This window comes from Equus quagga, chromosome 11 (genome assembly GCF_021613505.1).
Source record: "Equus quagga isolate Etosha38 chromosome 11, UCLA_HA_Equagga_1.0, whole genome shotgun sequence".
NCBI lineage: Eukaryota > Metazoa > Chordata > Mammalia > Perissodactyla > Equidae > Equus > Equus quagga.
This window is the reverse complement of record NC_060277.1, coordinates 97,801,771-97,826,489: the sequence shown is the minus strand read 5'-3', so window position 1 is coordinate 97,826,489 and position 24,719 is coordinate 97,801,771. Positions and strand designations below refer to the sequence as shown.

The 24,719-nt window shown below is 54.0% G+C and overlaps 4 protein-coding genes across 4 annotated transcripts in view; 2 read left to right on the top strand and 2 right to left on the bottom strand.

Annotated features, from left to right (window-relative positions):
- The first annotated feature begins 5,199 nt into the window (after nucleotides 1-5,199).
- Nucleotides 5,200-14,308, top strand: GFAP (glial fibrillary acidic protein). The gene is made up of 10 exons (XM_046676353.1): nucleotides 5,200-5,645; nucleotides 6,531-6,591; nucleotides 6,786-6,881; nucleotides 7,623-7,784; nucleotides 8,974-9,099; nucleotides 9,367-9,587; nucleotides 10,165-10,208; nucleotides 10,568-10,687; nucleotides 11,972-12,057; nucleotides 12,716-14,308. Exons 1-10 carry the CDS (start codon nucleotides 5,200-5,202, stop codon nucleotides 12,755-12,757), a joined length of 1,404 nt encoding a protein of 467 aa, XP_046532309.1. The 3' UTR covers nucleotides 12,758-14,308.
- A 798-nt stretch (nucleotides 14,309-15,106) lies between these two features.
- Nucleotides 15,107-16,348, bottom strand: FAM187A (family with sequence similarity 187 member A). The gene has a single exon (XM_046675078.1). It carries the CDS (start codon nucleotides 16,346-16,348, stop codon nucleotides 15,107-15,109), a length of 1,242 nt encoding a protein of 413 aa, XP_046531034.1.
- A 150-nt stretch (nucleotides 16,349-16,498) lies between these two features.
- CCDC103 (coiled-coil domain containing 103) lies at nucleotides 16,499-20,745 on the bottom strand. The gene is made up of 4 exons (XM_046676730.1): nucleotides 20,650-20,745; nucleotides 19,274-19,419; nucleotides 18,520-18,652; nucleotides 16,499-17,826 (listed from the first exon to the last, which is right to left on the bottom strand). Exons 2-4 carry the CDS (start codon nucleotides 19,414-19,416, stop codon nucleotides 17,374-17,376), a joined length of 729 nt encoding a protein of 242 aa, XP_046532686.1. The 5' UTR covers nucleotides 19,417-19,419; nucleotides 20,650-20,745; the 3' UTR covers nucleotides 16,499-17,373.
- Nucleotides 20,746-20,972: 227 nt separating this feature from the next.
- The window catches only part of EFTUD2 (elongation factor Tu GTP binding domain containing 2), a 38,978-nt gene continuing 35,231 nt past the window's right edge, over nucleotides 20,973-24,719 (top strand). The window contains exons 1-2 of the mRNA XM_046675507.1: nucleotides 20,973-21,108; nucleotides 23,920-24,028. Of these exons, the coding sequence (XP_046531463.1) occupies nucleotides 23,924-24,028 (105 nt within the window). The 5' untranslated portion in view covers nucleotides 20,973-21,108; nucleotides 23,920-23,923. The remainder of the gene's footprint in view (nucleotides 21,109-23,919; nucleotides 24,029-24,719) is intronic.

Genomic DNA, 24,719 nt, shown 5'->3' with positions numbered 1-24,719 from the left:
GAGAACAAGACATAGTCCCTTCATGCAAGGAGTCAGGATGGCACCTGTCCCTGTCACCTGAGTGTAAGCCCAAACCTCCATTAGTGTTGGGACCTGTAAGGGGAGGGGACTAGGCTTTCTCCTCTGGGTCCCCCCCGGATCCCCAGCCATTGGCTTGGCCCCCACAGGGGATTCCATCACCAACGGGGAGCTTCCCAGGCAGCTGCTAACTCAGTGCCCTGCCTGCAAGACCCCTGCTTGTCTGTCCTCAGGTTCCTCCAGGACTGTCCCTTTGGCTCTTGGCTAAGTTTGCGGAAACCCGGTTCCCAGACCTAATCTAGTTCATGGCTGTCTTCCCCTCCTCCATGGTTCTTTTATGAAGAGGGGCCCAGGAGGCTTGGGATGGAAGTTTTGGGAGTAGACAGGACCAGAGTCACCTGAGGGGCCTGGAAACCATGGCTGTGCTTTCCAGTTCACCCCAAAGGCTCCCCTCAGCTCACCCACAGCCTTCCTACCCCCACTCCCTGGCTCATCCTGTCTATTTGGACGCCCACTGGATTGGAAATAACAGGCTGCCCGCCAGTCCTCTCCTCCCACCAGGGACACATCTGGTCCCCGCCTCTCGCCCTCCCAGAGGGATGCATTCAGTCAGGCAGGGAGACAGAGGGGAATGGGGAGAAAAGCAGATCGGGGGAAAGCAATTACAAAGCCACTTTCAGGGTTAGAGGCTGGAGTGGGCCCGGGCTGAGGGAGAAGCAGGGAGAGAAAGGGCCTGAGCTTATTAACCCCAACACAGCAGCCTGACCCCTCGGTCTGCAAAGGGGAAGGAGTCTGGAGGCTCAGCCAAGAGCCCTTCTGCAGCCACAGGAGTCGGGCACTTCTAACCATCAGAGCCTAGCTGGGCACAGGCTGAGGAGGGGAGAAGGAACTGACCCGGGCCTGAGGCAGCCCTCCAACTGACAGCAGGAGACAACCCCTGCCCTCAAGGAGCTCCCATCTGACAGTGAACCGTAAGCGCTCGGATCAGGATGCTCCCATCCGGGGAGAGGATGGCTTCTGTCCTCTGGGTGCCTTAGTCTGAAGGGGGAGACAGACCCTACCCTTAGGGAGATCCCGTTCGGAAGGGAAGACATAGGTCCTAGCATCAGGACCTCCCATCTGCCAGGAGAGCCATGGGCCCTCTCCTTGGGAAGACTCAGGCTGAGGCACAGAAGAGACCCACACCCACGGGAGACAGTGACACACCAAAAGCTTCTCGGATGGAGTTGTGGCCTCAAGTCTAGGGTTGGGGAAGGGCAAGGATGGAGGGACAGAGCCCATCAGGCAATAAAGCAGGTTGGGGATGAGCATCTACTCTGAGTCTCCTCCGGGGCAGTTGGAGATCACTTGCACTTGTCCCCTAGGAGACCCAAAGCCACAAACAACTAGTGGGCTGGAGGCAAATGGCGCTGACTCCCACCCTCTCTCCACTGGCTGCTGCCCCCCTGTGTCCTGTCCACACTGCCAGGTAACTGCCCAGGGACAGGGAGGCAGCCCACACACTGTCACTGCCCCACCCCCAGTGGAGTCACAGGACACGGTAGCCCCTCCAGAAGATGCAGCTCCCACCCTTCGGGGCCCACCCCATCACACATGTGCTACCGTGTTCATAGGTAAAGCATCTGGACGGTGTTATTAAATGGAAGCTATGATTTCTTGAGCACCTGCTGTGTCCGGCTTTCGCTGATTTTATTCTCACAACTACCTTGGAAGTAAGGATGGCAAGTCCCCATTTTGCAGATGTGGAAATGGGGACTCAGAAAAGCTTGCTGAAGTCATCCAAGATCATACAGCTATTGAGTGGCCGCAGCCTTGCTCTCTCCCCTAGAGGGCACTGCCATCGCAGCCAGAGACAACTCCAGAGAGTAAACGGGGTGATCCCGCTGGGTGATCCCAAATTAGGTTTAAGAAAGCCGTCCTGCAGCTGTGAGACGGGCTTCCTCATTGCCTCTAAAGGGAGGTCAGTGGCTCTGCAGCCACTCAGACCTGGGCAGCCGGGCACTGCCATCTAGTGGCCACCGGGGCCCAGCTCCCTTCCTCCGGGATGGGCTACAGAATGGATAGACTCAGCGGTAGCCAAGGGGTGGGCCAGAGAGACCCACATTCTCTTCATCCCACCCAGGCTTGCTGACCACCATGTGGTGCCAGGCGCTGGGAGAGGGGCAGGGACTCAAGTGGATCTGGTGGGTGGCAGTCCAGGGGCAAAACAACCGTTTGAATTAAAGGCTGGCAAATTTGGAAAACACTGGGCACCTTGTGTGTGGGTTGAGGCCAGGTGTTTGTCCCGGGAAGCATGTGGGCTCTGCCCCACAGGCAGGAGGGCATCCTGGCACAGGGGGTGGGAGGTCATCTTGTCCCCACCTCGGCTCCAAGCAGGAAACATCTTGGCTGAAGGCCCTATGGAGGGGCATCCAGGTGTCCTCTCTCCATAGCTCACATCTTCTGCCATCTAGTCCAGAAGTCAGTCCGAGATTGGCCTGAGACTTTGGATGTTGAGGCCCAAATGGGAGAAGCAGGAGAGGAGGTGCCGTATTGGTGGGGCCTGAGCCAGGCTGGGAGGACGGGGGCAGTGGTGGAGGCCGGGAGCTAGGTCTGCCTGGGGCGGACGTGCATCACAGTGTAATCAGAAGCAGAGAGAGAGAAGGGAACTGTCCAACAACAGGGCTGGGTTAAATTAACGCATACCGTGGAAAACCGTGCAGCTGTTAAAATGATGATGTAGATAAATATTTATTGATATGGAAAGATGTTCGCAACATATTGTCGAGCGAAAAAAGCAAATTACAAAATAATTTGTAGAGCATGAGCCCACTTGTGAAAAAACAAATTTATGTGTGTGGGAAAAAATCTGATAGTGTTTATCTCCAGGTGGCAAAATAATGGCTAATTAATTTTTTTTGTTTCATTTATCTGTATTTTCTGATTTTTCTACAAAGCATGTATAATAAAAAATGATGAAAGTTTGGCAAACAAACACTACCAAGCGTGTCTTCCTCTTTGCTTCTCTGTGTGGACATCTTCAGATGGTTAAGGCTGAGTGTGGGGATGGCTCTGAGGGTCAGATGGGGGTTGAAGGTGGAGGGAGAAAGCCCGGCCTGTGACAGGGGCCCAGGGAGGTGACTGACGAGGTGGAGGGTGGGGCCTCCCTCTGCTGCTGCCCACACAAGCCTGGTGTCTTGCATACACAGGTACTGTCCACTGAGCATGGCTGACAAGCCCTTCCTGCCCTTGTACGTCTTTCTCCTCCAGGATTGCTTTGCACTCAGTTCAACTAGATTTCACTTGAACAAAGAGAGGAGGCCACACACCTACTTGCCCTGCAAGCTGGAAGGGCAGCCACTCGCAGCCACAGAGAGGAGTTGGCACAAGAGTTTGTCCCCAGTCTTGCTCTTCCTTCAGTGCCTCCTGTCCTCCCGCAGCTCTACAACCCACAGCGGGATCAAAAGTCACTGGGCGTCCCCTCCTCCAGACTCCCCTCCCCAAGTCCCTGCTCAGGCCCTGGGGTGGGATGTGGCTAGAGACTCAAAGACTCTCGCCTCCTCTCTCTGCACCGGGACTCACTGGGGGAAACCTTGGTAAGCAGCCTATAACACGCCCAAATGAAGAGCATCTCCCCTGCTGTGGGGCAGGGGGCATTGCCCCAACAGAGCCCAAGGGCCTGAGCTGGCTCTGAGAGCTGGGGCTGCTCTGAGAGCAGCCAGGCCTTTTCTGCAGAGCTAGAGACCTGGCAGTGCTGGGCTGGCCGCCCCCTCAGGGCCTTTCCCTGGTGCCCACTGAATGACTCACCTTGGCACAGACACAATGGCTGGGAGTGGGCACAGAGCCTGCTCCCCACGGCACCCCAGCCCCTCTCAGATGTTTTCCGAGAAGCTCTTTGAGCAGGGGGCTTGGGCTGCACCCCGCCTAACATCCTGGCTTCTTGGGACAAAAACAGCACAGCCCCCCGGGGGCTGCTGTTGCTGTGCGGCGCCCTCACCGGCAGTGGAGAACAAGGCCCCATTCAGCAAGTGCCCAAGAAAAGGGAGCAGAGGCCCAGGCATGGGCAGTGGGCAGAGGGGGGCGGGGAGAGGAACACTACCCACTTCCCAGCAGTCCAAGGACGCAGATGGGCGAGGGGCCTGGGTGGGACGCTGACCCTGTGGAACCAGAGTAGAAGGGGTAGATGGATCTGAACTCTCAAGGGGCAACAGGGCCCAGGTCCTGGGCTCCTAGTTTGGATCCAGTGACTCCTCGGTTCCCAAACCCACCTCTCCCCAGACCCCCAGCCCATCTTCTCTGCCTTATGTGTGGGAACTCGAAGGAAATAAATCTCCAGTGTGAGAGTGGTGAGGGGTGGCCAGGGAAACAGCCTGATGCAGGAACAAGATGAGAGTCAGGACAGCCAGCTCATCCATAAACGCTTTGTGGAGCTGACAAGACCAGGGCTGGGGTGGGGGTGCATGGAGGCTGGGCGAGGGAGGGGTGAGCCCAGTGGGACTGAAGCGGGGGCTTAAGAGTGGCCCAGGGAGAGGGCCAGAGAGTGTAGTACCTGCCCCCTCTTGCCCAATCAGGACCCTCAATTGACCCTCCAGACAAAGCGCTGGTGTCCAACTCTAGCCCACAGCCCCAGAACTGCAAGATGGGGAGAAAGAAGGAATGCGGGACGTCTGTGTTCGGAGGGGAGGACTCCAGCCATCTGTTGGGAATGGGGCTCAACAGGAAACTGTAACATAGGCTGTTTTTTGAGGATGTAGAACAGGTTTGTTCTTTGCCAAATTCCCAGCACCTAGCAGGCACTCACTGGAAGGAGGAGGCTGAGTGAGGGAAGGCCTGAGTTATGGGATCTAAGAGCTGGAACAAGGTCAGAGGTCATCTGGTCCAGCCCTTTCTTGACTAACCTTCCTAGAGAGAAGGTCTCTTTGCCTAGTGGTCAGGCCCCAAACCCAGCATCCGGCCCCAGGCACTGCCCATCAGTAGCTCTGTCTGTGGCCAGGCGGGGGCTGGCGTGCCCAGGAAGCCCTGCCTCTGGGCACAGTGACCTCGGTAGGGTGAGAGGAGCTCTCCCCATGGCTGGGCTGCAGCCCAGCCCCACCCCCTCAGGCTATGCCAGGGGGCGTTGCCAGGGGCAGCCTGGGCAGTGGCAGGCCGGCCCACTCCTCCATAAAGCCCTCACATCCGAGGAGCGGGCAGAGCTGGGCCAGGATGGAGAGGAGACGTGTCACTTCGGCCATTCGCCGCTCCTATGTCTCCTCTTCGGAGGTGGTGGCAGGCCGTCGCCTGGGTCCCGGCACCCGCCTCTCCCTTGCTCGAATGCCGCCTCCACTCCCAACCCGGGTGGACTTCTCCCTGGCCGGGGCACTCAACACCGGCTTCAAGGAGACACGGGCCAGTGAGCGGGCGGAGATGATGGAGCTCAATGACCGCTTTGCCAGCTACATCGAGAAGGTGCGCTTCCTGGAACAGCAGAACAAGGCGCTGGCTGCTGAGCTGAACCAGCTGCGGGCCAAGGAACCCACCAAGCTGGCCGATGTCTACCAGGCTGAGCTGCGTGAGCTGCGGCTGCGGCTCGATCAACTCACCGCCAACAGCGCCCGGCTCGAGGTCGAGAGGGACAATCTGGCACAGGACCTGGGCACCCTGAGGCAGAAGTGAGGAGAGGGCCAGAGGAGAGGGGCCTCGTGAAAAGGGAGAAAACTGAGCCCTCAAGAGGGAGTGCCTGCAGCCTTCAGGGTCTCAGGCAGGGGGCTCTGCCTCCCTGCTCCCCGTTTCCCCACCTCTGGGAGGGGAGGGCTGTCCTTGCTCCCCAAGATGATGGGAGGGACTGGGAGGAGGCCCAGAGCCTCAGGGATCTGATTCCAGGGAGCCAGGGTACTCTCAGCACCTCCCCACTAGGGAAAGCTGTGTGGGGGCAGTCAGGGACCCCAGCAGGCAGGGTCTGTGCGTTTCATTCACTGTGGGGCCTTGTGACTACAGGCGGGGAGCTCGCCGATTCTGAGTGTGGGCCTGTGTAAAGGAGGGACGAGAAGGGAAGGTTGGTGTGCGCTGGAGAGGTGGGGGAAGAGCAGGCAGGCCTGGCCTCAGAACACGGTGACTCTGCCTGTCACCAGCTTATGACCTAGTCTAGGCACTTCACCTTCACATCTTGAAGCGAAGGTCTTTGTAAAACCCATTTCCAAAGGTCAGAGGGAAGCCCAGGGGCAGGGAGCTGTGCTGAGCTGTCAGGGCACGCGCATGAGCCCCCAAGGGCAGGAGGACTCAGGTTTGTGTGCTCAGTAGTGAGTGTGCATTGGGAGCGCCTGAGTGAGCAGGAGCAGGCACAACGACCCTGATGAGGCGCCTTAGTAATGAGGTCAAGTAAAGGCCTTCCGCTGCTCGCCCCCCGGCCAAGGCCTATGTCTAGGACCCCTCTGACCCTCACTCCTCCTGCCACTCCATGGACCTGGGGGGGTCTCTCTGGCAGCCAACTCCAGGCCAGGGAGATTGGGGCAGGGATCCGAGAGTCCTCAGAGGAGGAATGTGTCCCCCCATCCCAGGCTCCAGGATGAAACCAACCTGAGACTGGAGGCTGAGAACAACCTGGCTGCCTATCGACAGGTCAGGGGGCTGGACGGGAGGGACAAGTGAGGGGGGAAAGGGTTGATGGGAGCTGACCCAAACACAGTCCCCAAGCCAAGCCCTCCAGAGCAATGTGTTGCTCTCCCCAACCCAAGAAAGAGGGGTGAGACAAGGCTGGGGAACGGGGAAGAGGAGTCTGGGGTCAGTGGTCCTTTGCCCCTTCCCTACTCCAGGAGGCAGATGAAGCCACCCTGGCCCGAGTGGACCTGGAGAGGAAGATTGAGTCTCTGGAGGAGGAGATCCGGTTCTTGAGGAAGATCCACGAGGAGGTGAGGCCAGGGCACAGGGAGGAAAGCCCAACACAGAGATTGCAGCTAAAAGACAGAGAGACTGAGACTGAGAGAGATACTCAAAGACAGGTAGAGAAAGAAACAGAGATTGGGAGACAGAGAAAGAATATGAGAGAGAGAGATACAGAGAGAGACTGAGGGAGACAAAGATAGAGACAGACAAGAGAGCATCCCCAACCCCAGGTAAAACGCACACAGACACGCATGCCACTTATTGAGAATAACAACGGGCCTTGTTGCCTCCTTTTTTTCTTCACTACAGGCCTGTGAGATAGGAACCCTCGTAGTATTATCTCCTTAGCGCTGAGGTCCAGAGAGGTTAAAGAACTTATTAAGGTCACACAGTTTCTAACTCCACCTTCCCTGCCATTAGTCTCCATTTAAATGAGAGCCATTCATAAAAAACATCCCACTGAGCTCCGACCTCAGACTATGACCCCCTGGAACCCAGGAGCCCACAGGCACACCCAGCACGGGAACTCAGTCATTCTCCCATGAGAATACAGGCACACTTTCAGTGCTCCTGCCTGTCCGGGCCGGGGAGGAGGACCTGGTTAGGCCCCGCCAGGGCCATTCCACTTCCTCCAACTAGGACTGCCCCATTGCTGTTGGCCACCATCTGCGTCTGAGGGGCAGGCAGAAGAGGGCATGATGTTGTGGGGAAACCCCAGTTGCGGTCTGGGCCCTGAGCCCTGCCACCCCTTCTCTCACCCTGACCAGGAGGTGCGCGAGCTCCAGGAGCAGCTGGCCCAGCAGCAGGTCCATGTAGAGCTCGATGTGGCCAAGCCGGACCTGACGGCAGCCCTGAGAGAGATCCGCACGCAGTATGAGGCAATGGCGTCCAGCAACATGCACGAGGCAGAAGAGTGGTACCGGTCCAAGGTAGCCCTGACTGTGGGCCAGCCTGCCTCCTCCAGGCAGCCCTCCTGGCTCCATACAAGAGAATTAGGGAAGGAGGGTAGAGGGAAGGCAGGAGAGGATCCTCTGTGGGTGACAGATCTTCACCAGAGAAGAAAGGTGACTTGCCCAGGGGTCACATAGGCACTATTACTCCCAATAAGTACTTATTATTATTATTGCTACTACTGCTATTATTATTAGCCAACATTGTGGTGTGCCAGGCCCTGTGCTTTGTATGGATTATCTTACTATGAAGTAGGTTCTATTCTTTGATAGATGAGAGAACTGAAGTCCAGAGAAATTAATTAATCTGCCCAAAGTCACACAGCTCCTGAGTGGTAGAACTGGATTGCCAACCCCAGTCATCCCTCTTGGGAGCCTGCCTTCTTGATGCCTCTGCCAACTGTGTCTGGGATTATGGAGCGTCTACTGTGTGCCAGTTACTGCCTGGGATACAGAGCTGTGTCTGCCCAGGGAGCTGTGATGTGCACCCAAATATGGTGTCCACAGAGAACACCGCAGGGCAGAGTTTACGCGCCATGTGGGACCAGGGAGAACATCACAGAAGGGAGGCCATTGGCCTAGCCAGGACTAGCAGGCTACAGACATGAGGAGAAGAGGGAAGGGGCATCCTGTGTGGAGGACAGAGCCTGCAGAGGCCTGGAGACAGAAAAGCACAGAGAGGCGGGGGCCCAGAGATGCTGGCCCAGGGCACCCAGCAAAGAAGTGTGAGTGGCAGAAGCCAGTGATGGGTCTGAGCAGGTCACCGCCTGATGGAGCCGTGAGGGCTTCACTGCAAGCTGGGGCAGAGAGGACTCTTAGAACCCAGGGCTCTGAGTGCCAGAATCCACTGCCTGCAGTGGGGGAGGGCAGGGCTCAGTCCGGTAGTTGGAGCTGCCAGTGCAGGAGACTGGATTCTGTGGGAAAAACTGTTCATTCATTCATTTACCGACCAGGCACTGTGCTAAGTGCTGGAGACACAGCAGTGGCTTCTGTACCCCGTCCATGGGTCACAGTCACTGGGAATAATAAAGTGAGTGACCTGAACAACAACACTGGGGGCCTGCCCACCTCCCTGATTTCCCAGAGACAGTGCCGTCCCACAGGCCCACACTGGTCGCCACAAGGGGCTGCAGGCAGCCCCTCAGCATAGGGCCCTCTGCCCATCTAGTTCGCGGACCTGACGGACGCCGCTGCCCGCAACGCAGAACTCCTCCGCCAGGCCAAGCACGAAGCCAATGACTACCGGCGCCAGCTGCAGGCCTTGACCTGCGACCTGGAGTCCCTGCGCGGCACGGTGAGCCCGGGCGGGGCCGGAGGGGGTGGACGGGTCGGCCAGCTAAGGCTGGTGGATCAGAGGGGACCTGCAACCCCAGGAGATGCCAGAGAAGGGCCAGGGGCGGGACCAGGACTGGATGGGGCTCTGAAAGTTACTCTGGGGGCCAGAGGCGAGACCTGGGCGGGGCGGGGCAGGCCAGGGCCAAGAAGCCTCTCCAAGTGGATCTCATCCAAGTGCGGGGCGGTGTAACCGTGCCTCGAGGGACCAGCTGGCTCCACCCCACAGAACGAGTCCCTGGAGAGGCAGATGCGGGAGCAGGAGGAGCGCCATGCGCGGGAGGCAGCCAGCTACCAGGAGACGCTGGCCCGGCTGGAAGAAGAGGGACAGACCCTCAAGGATGAGATGGCCCGCCACCTGCAGGAGTACCAAGACCTGCTCAATGTCAAGCTGGCCCTGGACATCGAGATCGCCACCTACAGGAAGCTGCTGGAGGGCGAGGAGAACCGGTGAGCCCTGACCACAGCCCCACGCAATCCTCCTTGCTGCCCCGCCGAGAGTCGCCTTGTTCCCTCCAGGGACTGTGTTATTCAGCCTGTGTCCAGCCCCTCCTATTCCAGTGCCCAGCACAGTCCCTGCCTAACACACAGTAGGTATTCAATGAATATCTGATGAATGAATGGATTCAATTCAACCAATGTTGATTGGGTCCCAGGGCCAGGACCTGAGTCACCCCCCAAACTAAGAGGCTCACCCCCTACCGTCCCAACAAAGATTAGACTTCTTTTCCCCTGATGGATCTCTTCTGCCTCCTCGGAACTTTCTTCACCACTCTCCCCTCCCTCCTACCACCCTCCTAGCCTCCTTCGAATAGAGATATTCCCCTCGCAGGGAATCACACCCAAGCCCCCGCAGACTCTTGGAGCTCCAGGGAGCATGTTGGCTGCTGGGGAAAGCCAGGAGATGGAGTTAGCCCTTCCTGGCAAGGAGAAGGGCCTCAGTGCTGTCACGATAACCCTGGGCCAGGACCTGGCCGGGGGATGTTCTTGGGCAGCCTGGTCACCCCCTCCCTCTGCTGTCTTTCAGCATCACCATTCCTGTGCAGACCTTCTCCAACCTGCAGATCCGAGGTCAGTAGAGCAGGGCCTTGTGGGCAGGGTGTTGGATTCCTGCCCCCTCCCCCAGGTCTGTGGGCTGCTGCTCTGGCCTGGGGCAGAGGGACAGGGTAAAGGGGCTCCGGGCTTTCCTTAGGGGCCTTCATGATTCACCGCAGAGCTTCAAGCCAGAACACACCGTCCCATGGCATTCTGGGTGGGGCTTGTAGCTGCTCCTGCCCTGCTCTGCCCTGTGTCCCGCTCCCCATCCCTGCACCCCATTCCACCCCTGAACTGGGTGGGGGTCTCAACCTCCATCCTGTCGCAGATCCCTGAGCAAGCTCTGCCCATCTGAGTGTTTTATGTTTTTGTTTTTTAACTGCTTGTCACTGCAGGGGGCAAAAGCACCAATGAAGGGGAATGTCACAAGGTCACAAGACATCTCAAAAGCCTCACAATACAAGTTATACCAATACAGGCTCACCAGATTGTAAATGGAGCCCCGCCGGCTCTCGGTTAGCTGCCTGCCTCTCAGACACGGTGCTTTTCTCAGCCTGACAGGAAGTGAGCTTTACCAAGCCCATTTTCCCCGTCCTCTTGGGCTTCCTCCTCCCAGGTTTCCCTAAAGGGCCAAGCCCATGGCATTTTCCCAGCAGCCTCAGTGCCCAGCCCAGGACCTGGCGCGGGGTAAATGTAGGTTAAACTAGCAGAGCTGGCCGATGTTCAAAGTGATATGTCCTCAGGTGCTCAGATGAGATGCTCTGGGGCCTCGGAGCAAATGCCAGCCTCTGCCTCACCTCTTCCCCATCACGGGGAGGGCCCCTAGGGTCTCTCTCTGCCCGGTGGCCAGGCCCTCTGCCTGATTTGTCTGTCCCCGAGGCTCCGTTGCTCAGCTCAGCGCTGATTCAGCCCAGAGGATTATTTCCCCCTGGACTGCTGCTCTAATGGTGAATAAAGCTTTATGCTCCCTGCTCTCAATTTTAAATATTAGTGAGTGTGACATGTTATATTTTTCTCTCTGAGGGGGGGAAATCTAAATTACTTCTTACTTGTATGTGGCCCTCAAATGATTCTTAGCTAAGGAAAAAAAATGCTTCTTCTTCTGAGCTAGAAATTTAGAAACACTAGACACGCATATCTCTGGGCTTAGTTCCGCATCCGAAGGGTTAACGAGGCAGAGCAGGTAGAGGTAACACTGCCAAGTGCCAGACAGTAAAGGGTCACTAGGGCCAAGAGAAGTGGCAGAGAGAAGTAGGAAAGGGGAAGGGGGACAGAACAGGGACCCATATGTGTTGAGCACTAATATGTGCCAGTTGCTCCACACACATTATTTCAGCTGATCCCTCACTCCCACCTAAAGAAGTGGGCACCTCAGCCCCATTTTGCAGATGAAGAAACTGAGGCGAGGAGAGGTAAATTAACTTGTCCGCAGTCGTGTGGCTCATTAGTGGCTGAGCTGGGACTTGAGCTCTGGCCTGCCTGATTTCAAAGCCCGTGTTCTCCTTCCTCAGCACAGTGCTAGGTCGTCAGAAAGCCAGGTGCCAGGTGAGGGCTTGCAGAGGAGCTGACGTTCAGCCAGGCCAGGAGAGTGAGCAGGGCACTGGACAGAGCAGCCAGGACTTGCCCAGCACAGTAGGGCCTTGGGGGTCACCAGACCCTTTGGAAGAGCCCAGGCCCTCCCTGCCTGGTTGGCTAGGCCTCCATACTTATGATTGGGGTGTGATGGGGAAGCCAGGGGTGGGAGAGGATGTTTAGTGCCCTGAGAGCCCATGGGAGGCCTCCTCTCCTCACACCTGCAGAAACTAGCCTGGACACCAAGGCCGTATCAGAAGGCCACCTCAAGAGGAACATCGTGGTGAAGACTGTCGAGATGCGGGATGGAGAGGTGAGGAGGGCAGACCCAAGACCCTGGCCCATCAGGCTCTGGCTGCCCCCAGGAGCTCTCAAGGCCAGGTTCTGGAAGAAAGCCTGGACTGGCACATAGAAGGTTCTTGATAACTCACAAGAGCTCCCAGGGAGGCTCTGGAAGAGGGGAAGGAACCTGGCTATAATTCAACTCCCCTGCCCCTCCGCTGGCAGTTCTATGGGAAGCCTGGGTGCCTGGCCACTGGATGGGGTCCTGACTCAGGCTTACTCCCTTTCTCCCTTTCTCCCCCTGAGACTCAGATGCCCCAGTGCCAGGCCTGGGGGAGAGAGAAAGAAAATTAAAGTTACCAGTTTTCACTCCCAACTTTCAGTTTCTAACTTGGTTAAAGGAACCTGCCAGAGGAAGGGGATTTGGCATAACCCCCTCCCCATCATAGCAGCAACTGCTAGCTAATCTTACACCATCAGCTCACCATGTTCCAGGCATGGTGCTAAACACTTTACAGGTGTTACTTCAATTACCCTTGACTGGTGCAGGGGGAGTTCTGGTCAGGAAAGAAAAGAAAGACCCAGGAAGGCTGGAGAGTTGCCCAAGGTCACAGAGCCTCGCAGTGGTGGACCTGGGGCCCAGGTAAGCTCCTAACTGTGGCACTGTGCACCTTCTCTGTCCCCTGCAGGTCATTAAGGAGTCCAAGCAGGAGCACAAGGACGTGATGTGAGGCAGGACCCACCTGGTGGCCCCTGTCCCAAGGCGTGAGGGGCCTGCAGCAGGAGACAGGATAGTTGCCCCCTCTCTGATAGCTAATTTCCCCAGACCAGAGACCCCCCACCCCAGCCGCTCCCTGCTCACTCCGTCTCTATGCCAGCTTGCTGCCCTAGGCTCTGACCGAATTAGGACTGCCAGATAGCATTCACCCTGCACCCAGCAACTCCAACTAACAAGGCGCTCACCCGAAAGGGGCAGCCTGGAGGGGCGTGGCCGGCAGCTTGAGTTAGAATTGGGAGAGAGGAGAGAAGTTGGGGAGGACAAGGGGAACTTATAGATCACCCTCCATGGCCTAAGCCCTGTCGTCATGGCAACTGTTGCCAGAGCTAGAGGTCTCTGAGGCTATCTGGGAACTGGGCCTTTGAGTTTCCTCAGGCTGCTGGAGGAAAACTGAGCCTGAGACAGAAAGGGGAAGTCCCCACAGGCAAGGTAGCCCTGACCAGAGGTTTATTCTTCTAGACTGACGCTGACCAGTCTGAGAGTGGGTGGGGATATCCCATCACCTGGAGTAGTCACCAGACAGATTCCTGGCCTGCCCAGATCCCAGAGGTGCCTCCTGAGTGATGATGCAAGTGTCTCAGCCCCATTGAGCTGCTGTGAGGGCGCGCTATGGGCATGCTGTGGGCACGTGGGAGCTTGATTCTCAGCACTTGGGGGATCTATAGTGTAAGTGGAGAGGGAAGAGATGCTGGGAGGGAGAAGAGGGGGCTGCCTGGCCCCTAGGAGTGGGTACAGAGAGGTCAAGCCCAGGAGGACTCCCCCATCTAGGCTGGGGGTGCAGGTAGAGATGGAGGAGGAGGCAGTTGGAATGATGCGAGGCATCAGAGTTGGGGGTTGTGGGTGACCAGTTACACTTGGCCTCTGGGTTGTGGGAATCAAGGAAGTGACTCATCCTCTTGGAGATGCTGAAACAGGAGAGATAGGGGCTGCTGTCCACAGGGGCAGGACACACTTTGTCCCAGTTCTAAAGGCCCCTTCCTTGCCCCTAATCCCTGTCCACCCAGCCCTCTGAGCCCCTGCAGCTGCTGCCTTCTGACCCCAGCAAATGAATGAAGCCACTGCAATACATCCGACTCTCTCCACCCCACAGTGACCTGCTACTTTTCCCTAAGCTGAGGCCCTGTGGGCCCCTCTTACTCAAATACAAAATGTACCCCTGTGTTTTAGGTAGCACCATATTTTATAATTTGGGAAACTGAGGCACAAGCAGAGTAAAGACCCTGGTTTGTGTTCCTGGAGGCAGGGCAGCTCGGGGCAGACACTTTGACTCAGAGCACCTGCTCTGCTTTCCACAGGAGGACTGTGGGGGGCGCAGGATTATCTGTGCCCAGAAGTGGGGCTGAGACGACCCACTCCAGGGTCCTCAACTCCCCTCTAAGGCCAAAGGGAGAGAGAAGTGGGAATCCCTCCCTCCTTCCAAGACTTGGTGCCCTTTCCCCCACCCACTGCTGCTAACCTTCAGGGCACTGCTGCTGCCTGTAATCACTGAGGTAAATAAAGACAACTGCTGTGGCCTCCCCAGAGTGGACTCTGATCTGTTCAGGAGAGGCTGGTGCTGGGGGAAGAGGGCAGCAAGTAGCCTTGGACAAGCCTCAACTTGCTTCCTGTCACTAATCATCTCGGGAGCCCAAACCCCGACAGCAGCAGCTACGTGACAGATCCCGCCTCCAAGCCTGCTCTGCCCGGCAGCCCGAGCGCCCCCACCTCTTTGCTCCCAGCCCCTCTTCTCACCCGGCGTCCCCAGCCTGGGTGCCGTGTCTGAGGAAAGCCCGCAATTTGACCTCCACTTTCCTCACCCATTTCTTCTCTTCTAGTTGTTACCTAGAACTATTCCCAAACCTACCATTTCTACTGGCCAGGCCCAGGATGAGGCTGGGGAGGAAGACAAGGAGGACACGTACTAGGCCCCCCATTCTTCTTCCTTCCTCTCCTTGCTGCCCCCAGTCAACCAGTGCCCACTTGGCAATCCTCGAAGGCAAGAAAATACAGCACCCCCAACACTGTTCAACACTGAATAAGCCACTTCCTCCTTTTAGGAGGGTGCAGTCAGAAGGCACGTGCACCCTGGCTGCTTCCATCCCGGCCTCAGTCCCCCATCTCCCACCTGCCTCAGGTTTCCCCTCTTCCCAGAGCAGGTTCTAGATGTGCCCATGAAAATGGGGAGCAGGTTGTGACTAACAGATTTGTCCACACCCCCTTGCCACACACATCCCGGCCCAGGGTGCCCACCCAGAGGCATCTGGTATCATTGAGCAAAACACATGTAAGCACAACTGGTCTTCAGAGCTGGGGAAGACAGAGACTAGGGGGAGAAGTTGGGACAACAGCGAAATAAGTAACAGCAGCAACGACAGAGGTGAATGGTGACAAAGACTGTTGTGATGAGCAGGTAGCCTATTAGGGTGAGCTCCATGGCGGCGCGAGTCTCAGGGTCCGAGAATGAGGCCCGGTAGTGGCCTCGAGACATCACGCCCAGTCGAAACCCAGCGACTCGCACCCCCTGACGCCAGCAATAGTAGATGCCCCGGTCACTCAGCTGGGTAAAGCGGATGTGGAGATGGTTGCCGTGGTCAATGAACACCCTCATGGACCTGTTGACGCCCTTCAGGTACTGTGTGCGGTAGAGGAACTGGTGGTCCTTGTCCCAGGCCACGGCGTGCTCTGGCCGGGCCCCGGGACAGGAGATGATGAGTCCGTGGCCCAGCCTCTGCTGGTGGAACTGAATGGGCACCTGGGGCACCCAGGGCCGGCTGCCCAATTTGGACACATAGTTGAAGATGGCCATCATGCCCTCCTGGATCACCTTTCTCTCGCAGGGCACAATACAGCTCTGAACCAGCAGCTCAGGTGTGTGGTCCCTGGCCTTGGCCCGAAGACTAGTCGGCACAGCCCGCGAACCACAGGACACCACATCAGGCAGTGTCTTGCGGTAGCGTGGGGAGAGGTCTGGGCTCTGCAGGTAGCAGAGGCCAATGCGCCACTGCTCCCCGCGCACCCCGCAGCGGTCACAGGGGGTCCACTCCCAGAAGGTGGTGAAGACATGCAGGCTCCCTTGGTACTCGTCTGCAAAGGGCTCCTGGCCCTGGTCCTTGAAGGTGGCCACCATTCCCTCACTGCTCTGGATGTCCACATCATAGGCGTAAAAGTAGTCCCCCTTGCGGGTGCCACAAAAATACAAGCCTGAGTCCTCGGGCTGGGCTCGAAAAACCAACAGACCGAACATGCGGATGCTGAAGCGGACCAGCATGTCACTGCCCACACGCACCTGGGCTTCCTCCGTCAGCACCCGCCCATCGAAGTCCGTGAGCACTTTGGTGTGGCCGCTACCTAGGTGCTTTTGGTAGTACCAGACGACAGCAGTCACCTCCTCGGGCTTGCAGTGGCAGGGAAGCTCGAAGCTCATGTCAGCCAGGTATGCTGCATTGTCAAACATCAGGAAAGCTGGACAGGGGGTCCTCTGAAAAATGTTCTCCTTCTCCACAATTTCAAAGGCCTGGAGGCTCCCCCACACCCACAGGAGCACAGTGGTGTGGGCCAGGTTCATGGCTGTAGGAGGCAAGGGTCAGAGGGGGCGGGCAAAACCAGGCACTAAAGCCCTCTGGGGCTTCTAGAAATCACTGCTGGGAGAAGACATCTCGATGAGGCAAGGATTAAGCAGCCAGGAAAAGAAGTAACAATCTGAGGAGGAAGCAGCCAAAGGAAAGGCAATTTATTCACAGCTAATGTACAAGATACCCTTCTGATGTTCCAGGCATGATCTTGAGGAAAAACCATTCTAGAACCTAACCCTCTCTCCCTTTCTAGAACACTGGCACTCACCTAAGAATGGGTCAGGGGAAACTGGAATGAGAAGCAAGGGCCCAGGTGCCAGGACAGGAAATCTTCGCCTCCCTGCTCCAGGCCCTGCCCTGCCTGCCCGGAGGAAAGGTCTTCCCTTTGGTTAATCTGGGAGTTGAAGGAAACCCGCCCACCTGCACATCTGGCCATTGGAAGAAGCCTGGGAGGCTGGCCAGCCCTGAGCTGATGGGTTGGGGCTTTCCCAGGCCCAGCCTGCAGAGGAACTCAGCCCCTGGGGAAAAATACTGCACCTCAAATGGGGTAGCATTTGATCATTTGTCGATTAAATGTCCATTCATTGGTTTTAGGTTATAAATATTCTTGTTAAGGGCTATGGAGATCAGTATTTGTTTACCATGGAAGATTAATGATTTTCCTTTTTCCTGTTTTTTTGAGTGGAAGCTGTAACTGGTGTAGCCAGCATTTGGTTGGGCACACACCCATCTCTCAGGGCTGTGGGCTAGAGGCCTAGCAGACTCTAAGAGTGGGAAGCAAAACTCTTTCAACTTCTTGGGCCCTTGACCATCCTGTGGATCTACACAGTTCAGAATATTGAGCCACCAAGGGGCTGGAGAAGAGGGGAAAATTTGACTCCTACTTTTGCTCTAAAAATTCCAAGCTGAGAAGGGAATTAGGCGTGGGTTTCTCATTACAGTCCTGCAGAGCCCCCAAGGCAATAACCAAAAAGGGCCCCCAATGACCACTGGGGGCCTCGGAAGGTAACTGGTCTTATCAATCCATCTGGTACAGTCCTAGCAGCTCTTGCAGGAGCCTCTCCTCCTCCTGGAGCCCAGCAGGCTGCTCCTCCAGACTCCACTCCTCCCAGCTGAGCCCCTCTTTCACGGGTCTGGGGGCACCCATGGCCTGCAGCTTCTGAAACAAGCCTCTGCAGCTCTCTCTCTCCGCACAGCTCAGCAGGCTCAGGTTCAGGGTGAAGCGGCCAGTGCTGGCCAGGCTGCGCAGGATCCCCAGCACTGCCAACCGGTCAGCCGGCCTCACGTGATCGGCCAGTGCCACCAGCAGCTCCCCTAGAAGTCCAAACCCCACATCCGTCTGGAAGAGGCAGCCCAGCTTTGGCCCCCCGAGCTGCAGCAGGGCCTGGTAGCGCTCTGGCCCGCTCCGCAAGTATCGCCGCCAATCACGGTAGAACTCTGCTGAGGTCTCGGGCGGGAAGAGTATTTTCTCCTGGATCACAAAGGAAAGAAAGGGAGTCCAGAGCTCTTCCAGCTGCTCTGCGACAGTGAGAGTGAGGGGAGCCTGTGGGTTTTCATCTTGGTTCTAGTACTGCTCCCTGAGCACTGGGAAGGCTGTGGTCCCTGTGGGCCTCATTTTCAGATGAGGGAACTAGGAATGGGACAGGGAGGGAGGGCCCAAGGAACCCAGGCCAAGATTTGAGATTCTCACTTGTACCAGGACTTTCCTACTGATGAATGTGGACACAGCCCTGCTCTAGGAGAGTAAGTCAGGGTTTACTCAGAGCAGGGCGGAGGGGATGATCAGAAACCTCAGGAAGAGAGAAAGGAACTCAAGGTGAGTGTTAAGAATCTGACAGGCTGGGTCTCCCTCCCAACACTGGCACAGTATTGTTATACTATATACCATCTAAGCTAAAGGCAGAGCAACCCAAATCTGATCTGAGAATGCAAAGCAAAGGACTGACGGAAGGGGACTTGCCTCACCCACCTTTCTGACTTGTTTTGCCCAGTTTAACTCAGCCTCACCATTGGCTGGTTGCTTTCCCTTCTGGGACTGGAGGCAGAAACCTGCCTCTGTCGGTTTAACAGGAGAAATAAGGAGAAAGTATGTGCAGTAAGAAGACAGGATGGGAGGTTTAGGGCAGAGAATACAGTTGGCCTGAAGAGGCTGGGCCTCACCTACCCGGGAGATTTCAGTGGTCTCGTCCTGGGAAGTCCTTCCCTGAGTAGTGTGACAGTTCCAGGGCACAGTCCTCTTTCCTCCTATCTTGTCCTTCCGCTCCAGTGGCTTCAGATGTGATGCAAGGACAATACCTCTAAGGGCAAAGGACAGAGATCTGGGCATGTACTTAATGCTGTCCGTATGGCAGGTGGCTGGATTTTGCATGATATAGGCTGTACCTGTTGGTAGGCCAATGTGATAATGATAATAATAATAATACAGTCATGCGCTGCATAACAACGTTTCAGTCAATGATGGACTGCATATAAAATGGTGGTCCCATAAGAGTTGTTCCATATAGCCTAGATGTGTAGTTGGCTATATCATTCAGGTTTGTGTAAGTGCACTCTACAATGTTTGTACCACGACAAGATCACCTAACGACACATTTCTCAGAACATATCCCTGTTGTTAAATGACGCATTACTGTAACAATGACAGCAACAATAGCTGACAGCTTTTGAGCACTTCCCAAGTGCCAGACATTGTGCTCACAATCTTACATGTAATAACTCATTTAAGCATAACAACGGTTACTCTCTTTTACAGATGAGGAATAGAAGCTCAGAGAGGTTAAATAACTTGCACAAGATCACTCAGGTAGCAGAGGGTAGGGCCAGAACTCAGCCTAGAATTGTCTGACGCCAAAGCATGTGCTCTTAGCCACTACAGTCACCATAACAGGAAGGCCTGAGAAAAACAGCAGTAAGCCCACCTGAACTCCTCATAGGAAGCCACCCTCTGTTCCACTGCCCGTAACTTGGCAGCATTCTCCCGTTTGTACTTCTCATCAGCAGTGAGTGCAGCCTGCAGATCTTTCTCCAACGCCTTGAAGTCAATGATGTCATTCCGTTCCATGGCCTGTGCAAAGGGACATCAGCAGAGGGTCAATGTCAGGGGGAAGAGGGTATGTATGAATTCTTTGCCAGCCCACAAAATGATCCAAAAGCACTCTGTATATCTTGTCACTTATCTTGGGGAGTGACAAAAATCTAGTTCTCTACTTTCCAGAGGGGAGCTGAGTTGCACAGTGAGGACTTGCTTAAGACTTGTTGTCGGGGCCGGCTCCGTGGCCGAGTGGTTAAGTTCGTGCGCTCCGCTGTGGCGGCCTAGGGTTCAGATCCTGGGCGCGGACATGGCACGGCTCGTCAGGCCACGTTGAGGTGGCGTCCCACATCCCACAAGTGGAAGGACGTGCAACTAAGATATACAACTGTGTATGGGGGGGGGGGGGGGTGGGGGGGAAAAAGAAAAAAAAAAAAAAGACTGGCAACAGTTGTTAGCCTAGGTGCCAATCTTTAGGGAAAAAAAAAAAAAGACTTGTTGTCAATGAAAATAGGTTAGAGAGCCCTGCCTTTAAGTTTGGAGCCCTGTCTTAATTTTGTTGTCTGCCTCTAAAAGTTTTTTTAATTTTGGTGCTTGGCTGAGGAGGTATTTGGATCTCAGAATTCAGTCCACTCACTCTTCTGCATGGCCTCACTCTAGAGCGAGTTGTTCTGATAGAGGACCTCACACAAAAGCAGAACTATTGCTAGTAACTCTTGAGCCCAAGGATAAAATTTCAACCATCCGTAACTGTCTTTTAACAGGGAAGGATACTTTTCACCCAAACCAGATGCGATGACTGAGTGGGAAATCAAGTAGGAGCTGGTTGGAGGAAGAGGCTTAATGATCCCTGCCCCCAAATCCCTCTGTTCATCCCAGGGCTGCAGCACAGATCCCGAGGTACTTGGGCAACCTCTTACTTCTGCCCCTGTACTTCTGCAGCCTCCACGTATCTGAGGCCAATTGATCCTTTCTAGAGGGAGATCATCTATACGGGTTCTAGTCTTGGTTCTGGCATTTACTTGCAGTGAGACTTCTTTGAACCGCAGGCCCCTGGTGCTCTGAGCTAGATTTTTGTGGTGAAGCCATCATCAACAGCCCTAGGGCAGGGAAGCAAGAGGTCTGCAACCAACCCGAAGCCCTCCACCCCAAAGTGGGTGAGCTGAACACCAAGAAGGGGGCTGAGCTGGCCAGGAACTGAACTCAGGTGTCCTTGCTCCTGTCCAGTTCTGAGCCCTCCCCAACCTTTGAATAAATAGAACTAACCCTTCTGCCTCCCCGATCTTCACCCCAGCAGCCCAGCCGTTGGTTCCCTTGCTTTCGTTGGAGAGCCCCACACGCGCCAGGACAGTTCGGGGTAGACCACGCCCAGCAACTGTGGTTGCCCAGCAACTGCTCTAACAGCCTGCCCACGTGATCGGCCCGAAGGCCCTCTTTCAGGGTGGTCCTGAGGCGCCTGATCAGATTCAGGCCTCCTCCGGCCTCACTCTCTTTGGGGTAGCCCAAGCCTTGGTTTTGGGGCACACAACTCCACCTCGCCGGTTCCTGTGTCCGAGGCCGGCATTCCTCCGAGCTGGTCCTCAGGCAGAGGGCTGTCCGGGGCAGAAACGCGACCACGGCGTCTGCGGGGTCCTTCCGGACAGCGGGCGCATACGGTGGCGCGGCGTGGGGCGGAAGCGAGGTCTCCCGCGGCGGACTTGGAACTTTTGGCTGAGCAGGCGGCAGGTGAGCTGGTGCTGGTCGATGGCATGGGAGGTGGGATGGGAGATTAAATAATGTCCGATCTGAAAGAGACATTATATGCTTGGGACGTGCAGCAGGAAAGAGAAGGAAAGACCTCCCCCACCCGTACCCCTCCGCCCCCCACAGCTAAACACACACGTACCTCGATTCTGGGATTCCCTCGATATCGTCCATTCGTAAAAACCCTTCCCTGGGCAGGGATCGTGCTCTCGCTGTTCAGTCCCCTCTCACTCCCTCTTTCGTCTGTGCCGCCTTCACCCCTTACCTACCAAGCTCCCTCCGTCCTTACTCTCTATTCCATTGAGAGCCTGCATCATAGCGGGAAGCTGCAGTAAGGTTTGGTACCGAAAGTCACTAGTTTTGTGCAACTGTGGACAAGTCAACTCTCTTCTCATTCGTTTAACACATACTTATTAAGGTCCTTTTTTGTACCAGGCGCTGTTCTAAGTGAACAAAACAAAATCCTTGCTTAAATTGTAGTCGGAGAGATGACACTAAACACATGAATCTGTCAGCTAGGGATAAATGATAACAGGAATAATAAAACAGTGAAAGTGGGGTTGGGGAGTGTGTGTATGGCAGACTTTTTGAGTGACAAGGGAGGTTTCTCAGAAGGTAACATTCTAGTAGAAACCTGAGTGAAATGAAGGAACAAGGTATAAATATCCAAGGGAAGAGCATTTCGGAAGAGAATAGCAAGTGCAATGGCCTTGTAGCAGAAATGAGCTTGTTCCGTAAACAGCCTTCTATAAAAATTTCTGCAGTCCCTTCACAGGGGTCGTGGGAGAGTGAAATGAGCACAGATATGATAGTTCTTTGGAAGTGAAAAGACTCTCTATGCGTATGGAAGTTTCCATAATAATTTACACTTAATTACTTGTCCTTGGAGCTCTTGATTCTCTATTTTATCTAGAGTGAGCACTCAGCAGGTGGTATTGAGGGAAATGGAAGGATTAGCCTATACAAGGAATATCAGTATCTCAAAATTAAACATTCCATTCAGTCAACATTTATCCAGTTCCTACTTATGCATGGTGCTGTCTTGGGCATTGGCAAGTGGGCAAAAGGAACACAGGGTTCCTGTATTCAAGAATGGCCAAAAAATAATGCTAGCTAATGTTTATTGAGCCTGGGACTGTGTAAATTCTGTACACAGACCATTTTGTTTAATTCTCATAACTTTGTATGTGATGGGGATTATTCACTCCATTTTCCAGTTGAGGAAACAGGTTTGGAGAGGTGAAGTAACTTACCTGAAGTTACATGGTTATTAAGGACAAAGTTAGGGTTCAAATCTAGGTCTTCCAACCCCAGAGCCTTAACCCTTAACTCGTGCTCTCGTCTATTGCTTATTACTTAGAAGCTGTAGGGTTTGTTAGTGAGGGCAGTTAGTACAGTTAACTGACATTCAAGACAGAATGAAATGCTGATAAAGGTGCAAAAGGTTATAGCAGCATAGGAGAGTAAGAAATTGATCTAGGAAAGCTTGAAGGAAGTGTCATTTGAACTGTTACTTTGAATAGAATTTCAATAATTGAAATGGAGAAAGCCCACAAAATAATTATTAATTAGAAAAAGAAAACAAGGAACTTTACAATGGAAAAGCCTGGTAGATATCATCATAATCAATTGATTAAGTTGACATCATCACTGATAGGACAAATTGAAAGCATGTACCACCTGATAGGAGATGCACTAGAAAGAACACAGCATCGCTTCCAGGATATTCCTGCCACAAATGCATAACCTGAATCTCGTCATGAGGCAACATCAGACAACTCAAATTAAGGGATGTTCTACAAACTCACTGGCCTGTAATCTTCAAAAGTGTCAAGTCATAAAAGTCAAGGGAATACTGAGGAACTGTTCCAGTTTGAAAGAGACTAAAGACATGACAACTTAGTGCAAACATGTAATCCTAGATTCGATCCTTTGCTGTGCAGGACGTTATTGGAACACTTTGTGAAAGTTCAGTGGGAATCTGTGATTTAGGGGGTAGTGATGTGTCAACATTAATTTTCTGATTTTGGTGGTTGTATTGTGGTTATGTAGGAGAATGTCCTTCATTATAGGGCTCAAATGCACTAAAGCAGTGGTTGGCAGACTTTTTCTGTTAAGGGCCATTTAGTAAGTATTTTAGGCTTTGAGAGCCATGTGGGCTCAGTTGCAACTACTCAACTCTGCTGTGACAGCGTGAAAGCAGCCAGACAATATAAATGAATAAGCATGGCTACGTTCCAATAAGGCTGGTTTTATAAATCCTGAAATTTGAGTTTCATGTAATTAATTAACATGTATCATGAAATATTATTTTGATTTTTTTCCAACTATTTAAAAATGTAAAAGGCATTCTTACCTTGGGGGCTGTAGGAAAACAGGTGACAGGCCAGATTTGGCCATAAGCCATAGTTTGCTGACACCTGAGTGTCAGCACTAGAGTATTAGGGGATAGGTGAGGCAATGTGTCAGCAACTTATTCTGAAATAACTTAGGAAAAAAGAAAATTATTTGAACTATTTTCGCAACTTTCTAATATTAAATTATTTTGAAATTAAAATTGTCTTAGTATTAAAAAAAGAAGTGAGAGAAGACTATGTAAACAGAGCCAATGAGTAGAACACTGCAGGGGGCGGGAGGCACAGGGCTTTGAGGGGATCAGTCAGTAGGTTCGTGTAACTGGAGAGGAGATGCGTGAAGGGAGATGGTCAACTGTAAGTCTGCAAAGGTGGGGCCCTGTTGTGGAGGCCTTCATTCCCTTGCCAGAACCTAACTTCTCTTCTCCTTCAATTTCAGCATCATGGATACTGACTTGTATGATGAGTTTGGGAATTATATTGGGCCAGAGCTTGACTCTGATGAAGATGATGATGAATTGGGCAGAGAGACCAAAGATCTTGATGAGGTAAAACAAATATATTGGTTTTTTTAATCTCTTTTTTAAGAAAGCAAAGTACTGAATCCTTTGTGCTCCCATAATACCTGTGTACATCTCTAACACTGCCCTTTTTATAGTATGACTTATTGGGATCTTATACTGCCCCTAAGAAAGCCTAGTTACTAAAGTTCTAAAAGGGAATATAAGTGGGGTGGTTTTATAATCTGAGCTCTAGTTCATCTGCTGGTAGCTCTTCTTCCTTGTGTCTGAAACGCCTTGTGACCATCATGAATAATCCAACTTAGAAAAGGTAGTCAGCTTTTCTGAGTGCAGCTGTACTGGGAACCCCCTCATAGGCTCAGGTTTTGAAAGATGAATAAAAATAATAGAAAGGGAAGGTGCAGATTCCTATGACTCCCCTTCAGGGGAGCTATGGGAGATGAAGTCCAGAATGGTCTGAGGCTCGCAAAAGACAAGACACCAAAGGTGGCTTTTATGTTTTAGCAATGTTCAGAACGAGATGAACAAGATGGATCCACTGCTCATCAGTGGAGGTTTGATGTTAACAGGACAGCAAGAAAGCAGAACAGAATTCCTGGCTGCCGTTTGTCTTCTCCATCAGGGAAAGTGTCCTTCAAACTAGAAAAAATAGAGTAAACACTGGAAAAAGAAAATGGGGGCCTGGCCCCGTCACCGAGTGGTTAAGTTCGCGCGCTCC

Bases quoted from the DNA above. Each gene is read 5' to 3' on its own strand.
- GFAP (XM_046676353.1), top strand. From the start codon at position 5,200: ATGGAGAGGAGACGTGTCACTTCGGCCATTCGCCGCTCCTATGTCTCC. The intron at 6,592-6,785 runs GTCAGGGGGCTG...TCCCTACTCCAG, and splicing joins ACCTGGCTGCCTATCGACAG to GAGGCAGATGAAGCCACCCT. The intron at 6,882-7,622 runs GTGAGGCCAGGG...CACCCTGACCAG, and splicing joins TGAGGAAGATCCACGAGGAG to GAGGTGCGCGAGCTCCAGGA.
- FAM187A (XM_046675078.1), bottom strand. From the start codon at position 16,348: ATGAACCTGGCCCACACCACTGTGCTCCTGTGGGTGTGGGGGAGCCTC.
- CCDC103 (XM_046676730.1), bottom strand. From the start codon at position 19,416: ATGGAACGGAATGACATCATTGACTTCAAGGCGTTGGAGAAAGATCTG. The intron at 18,653-19,273 runs GTGGGCTTACTG...CTTTGCCCTTAG, and splicing joins GCTTCCTATGAGGAGTTCAG to AGGTATTGTCCTTGCATCAC. The intron at 17,827-18,519 runs GTAGGTGAGGCC...TTTGTGATCCAG, and splicing joins AGACCACTGAAATCTCCCGG to GAGAAAATACTCTTCCCGCC.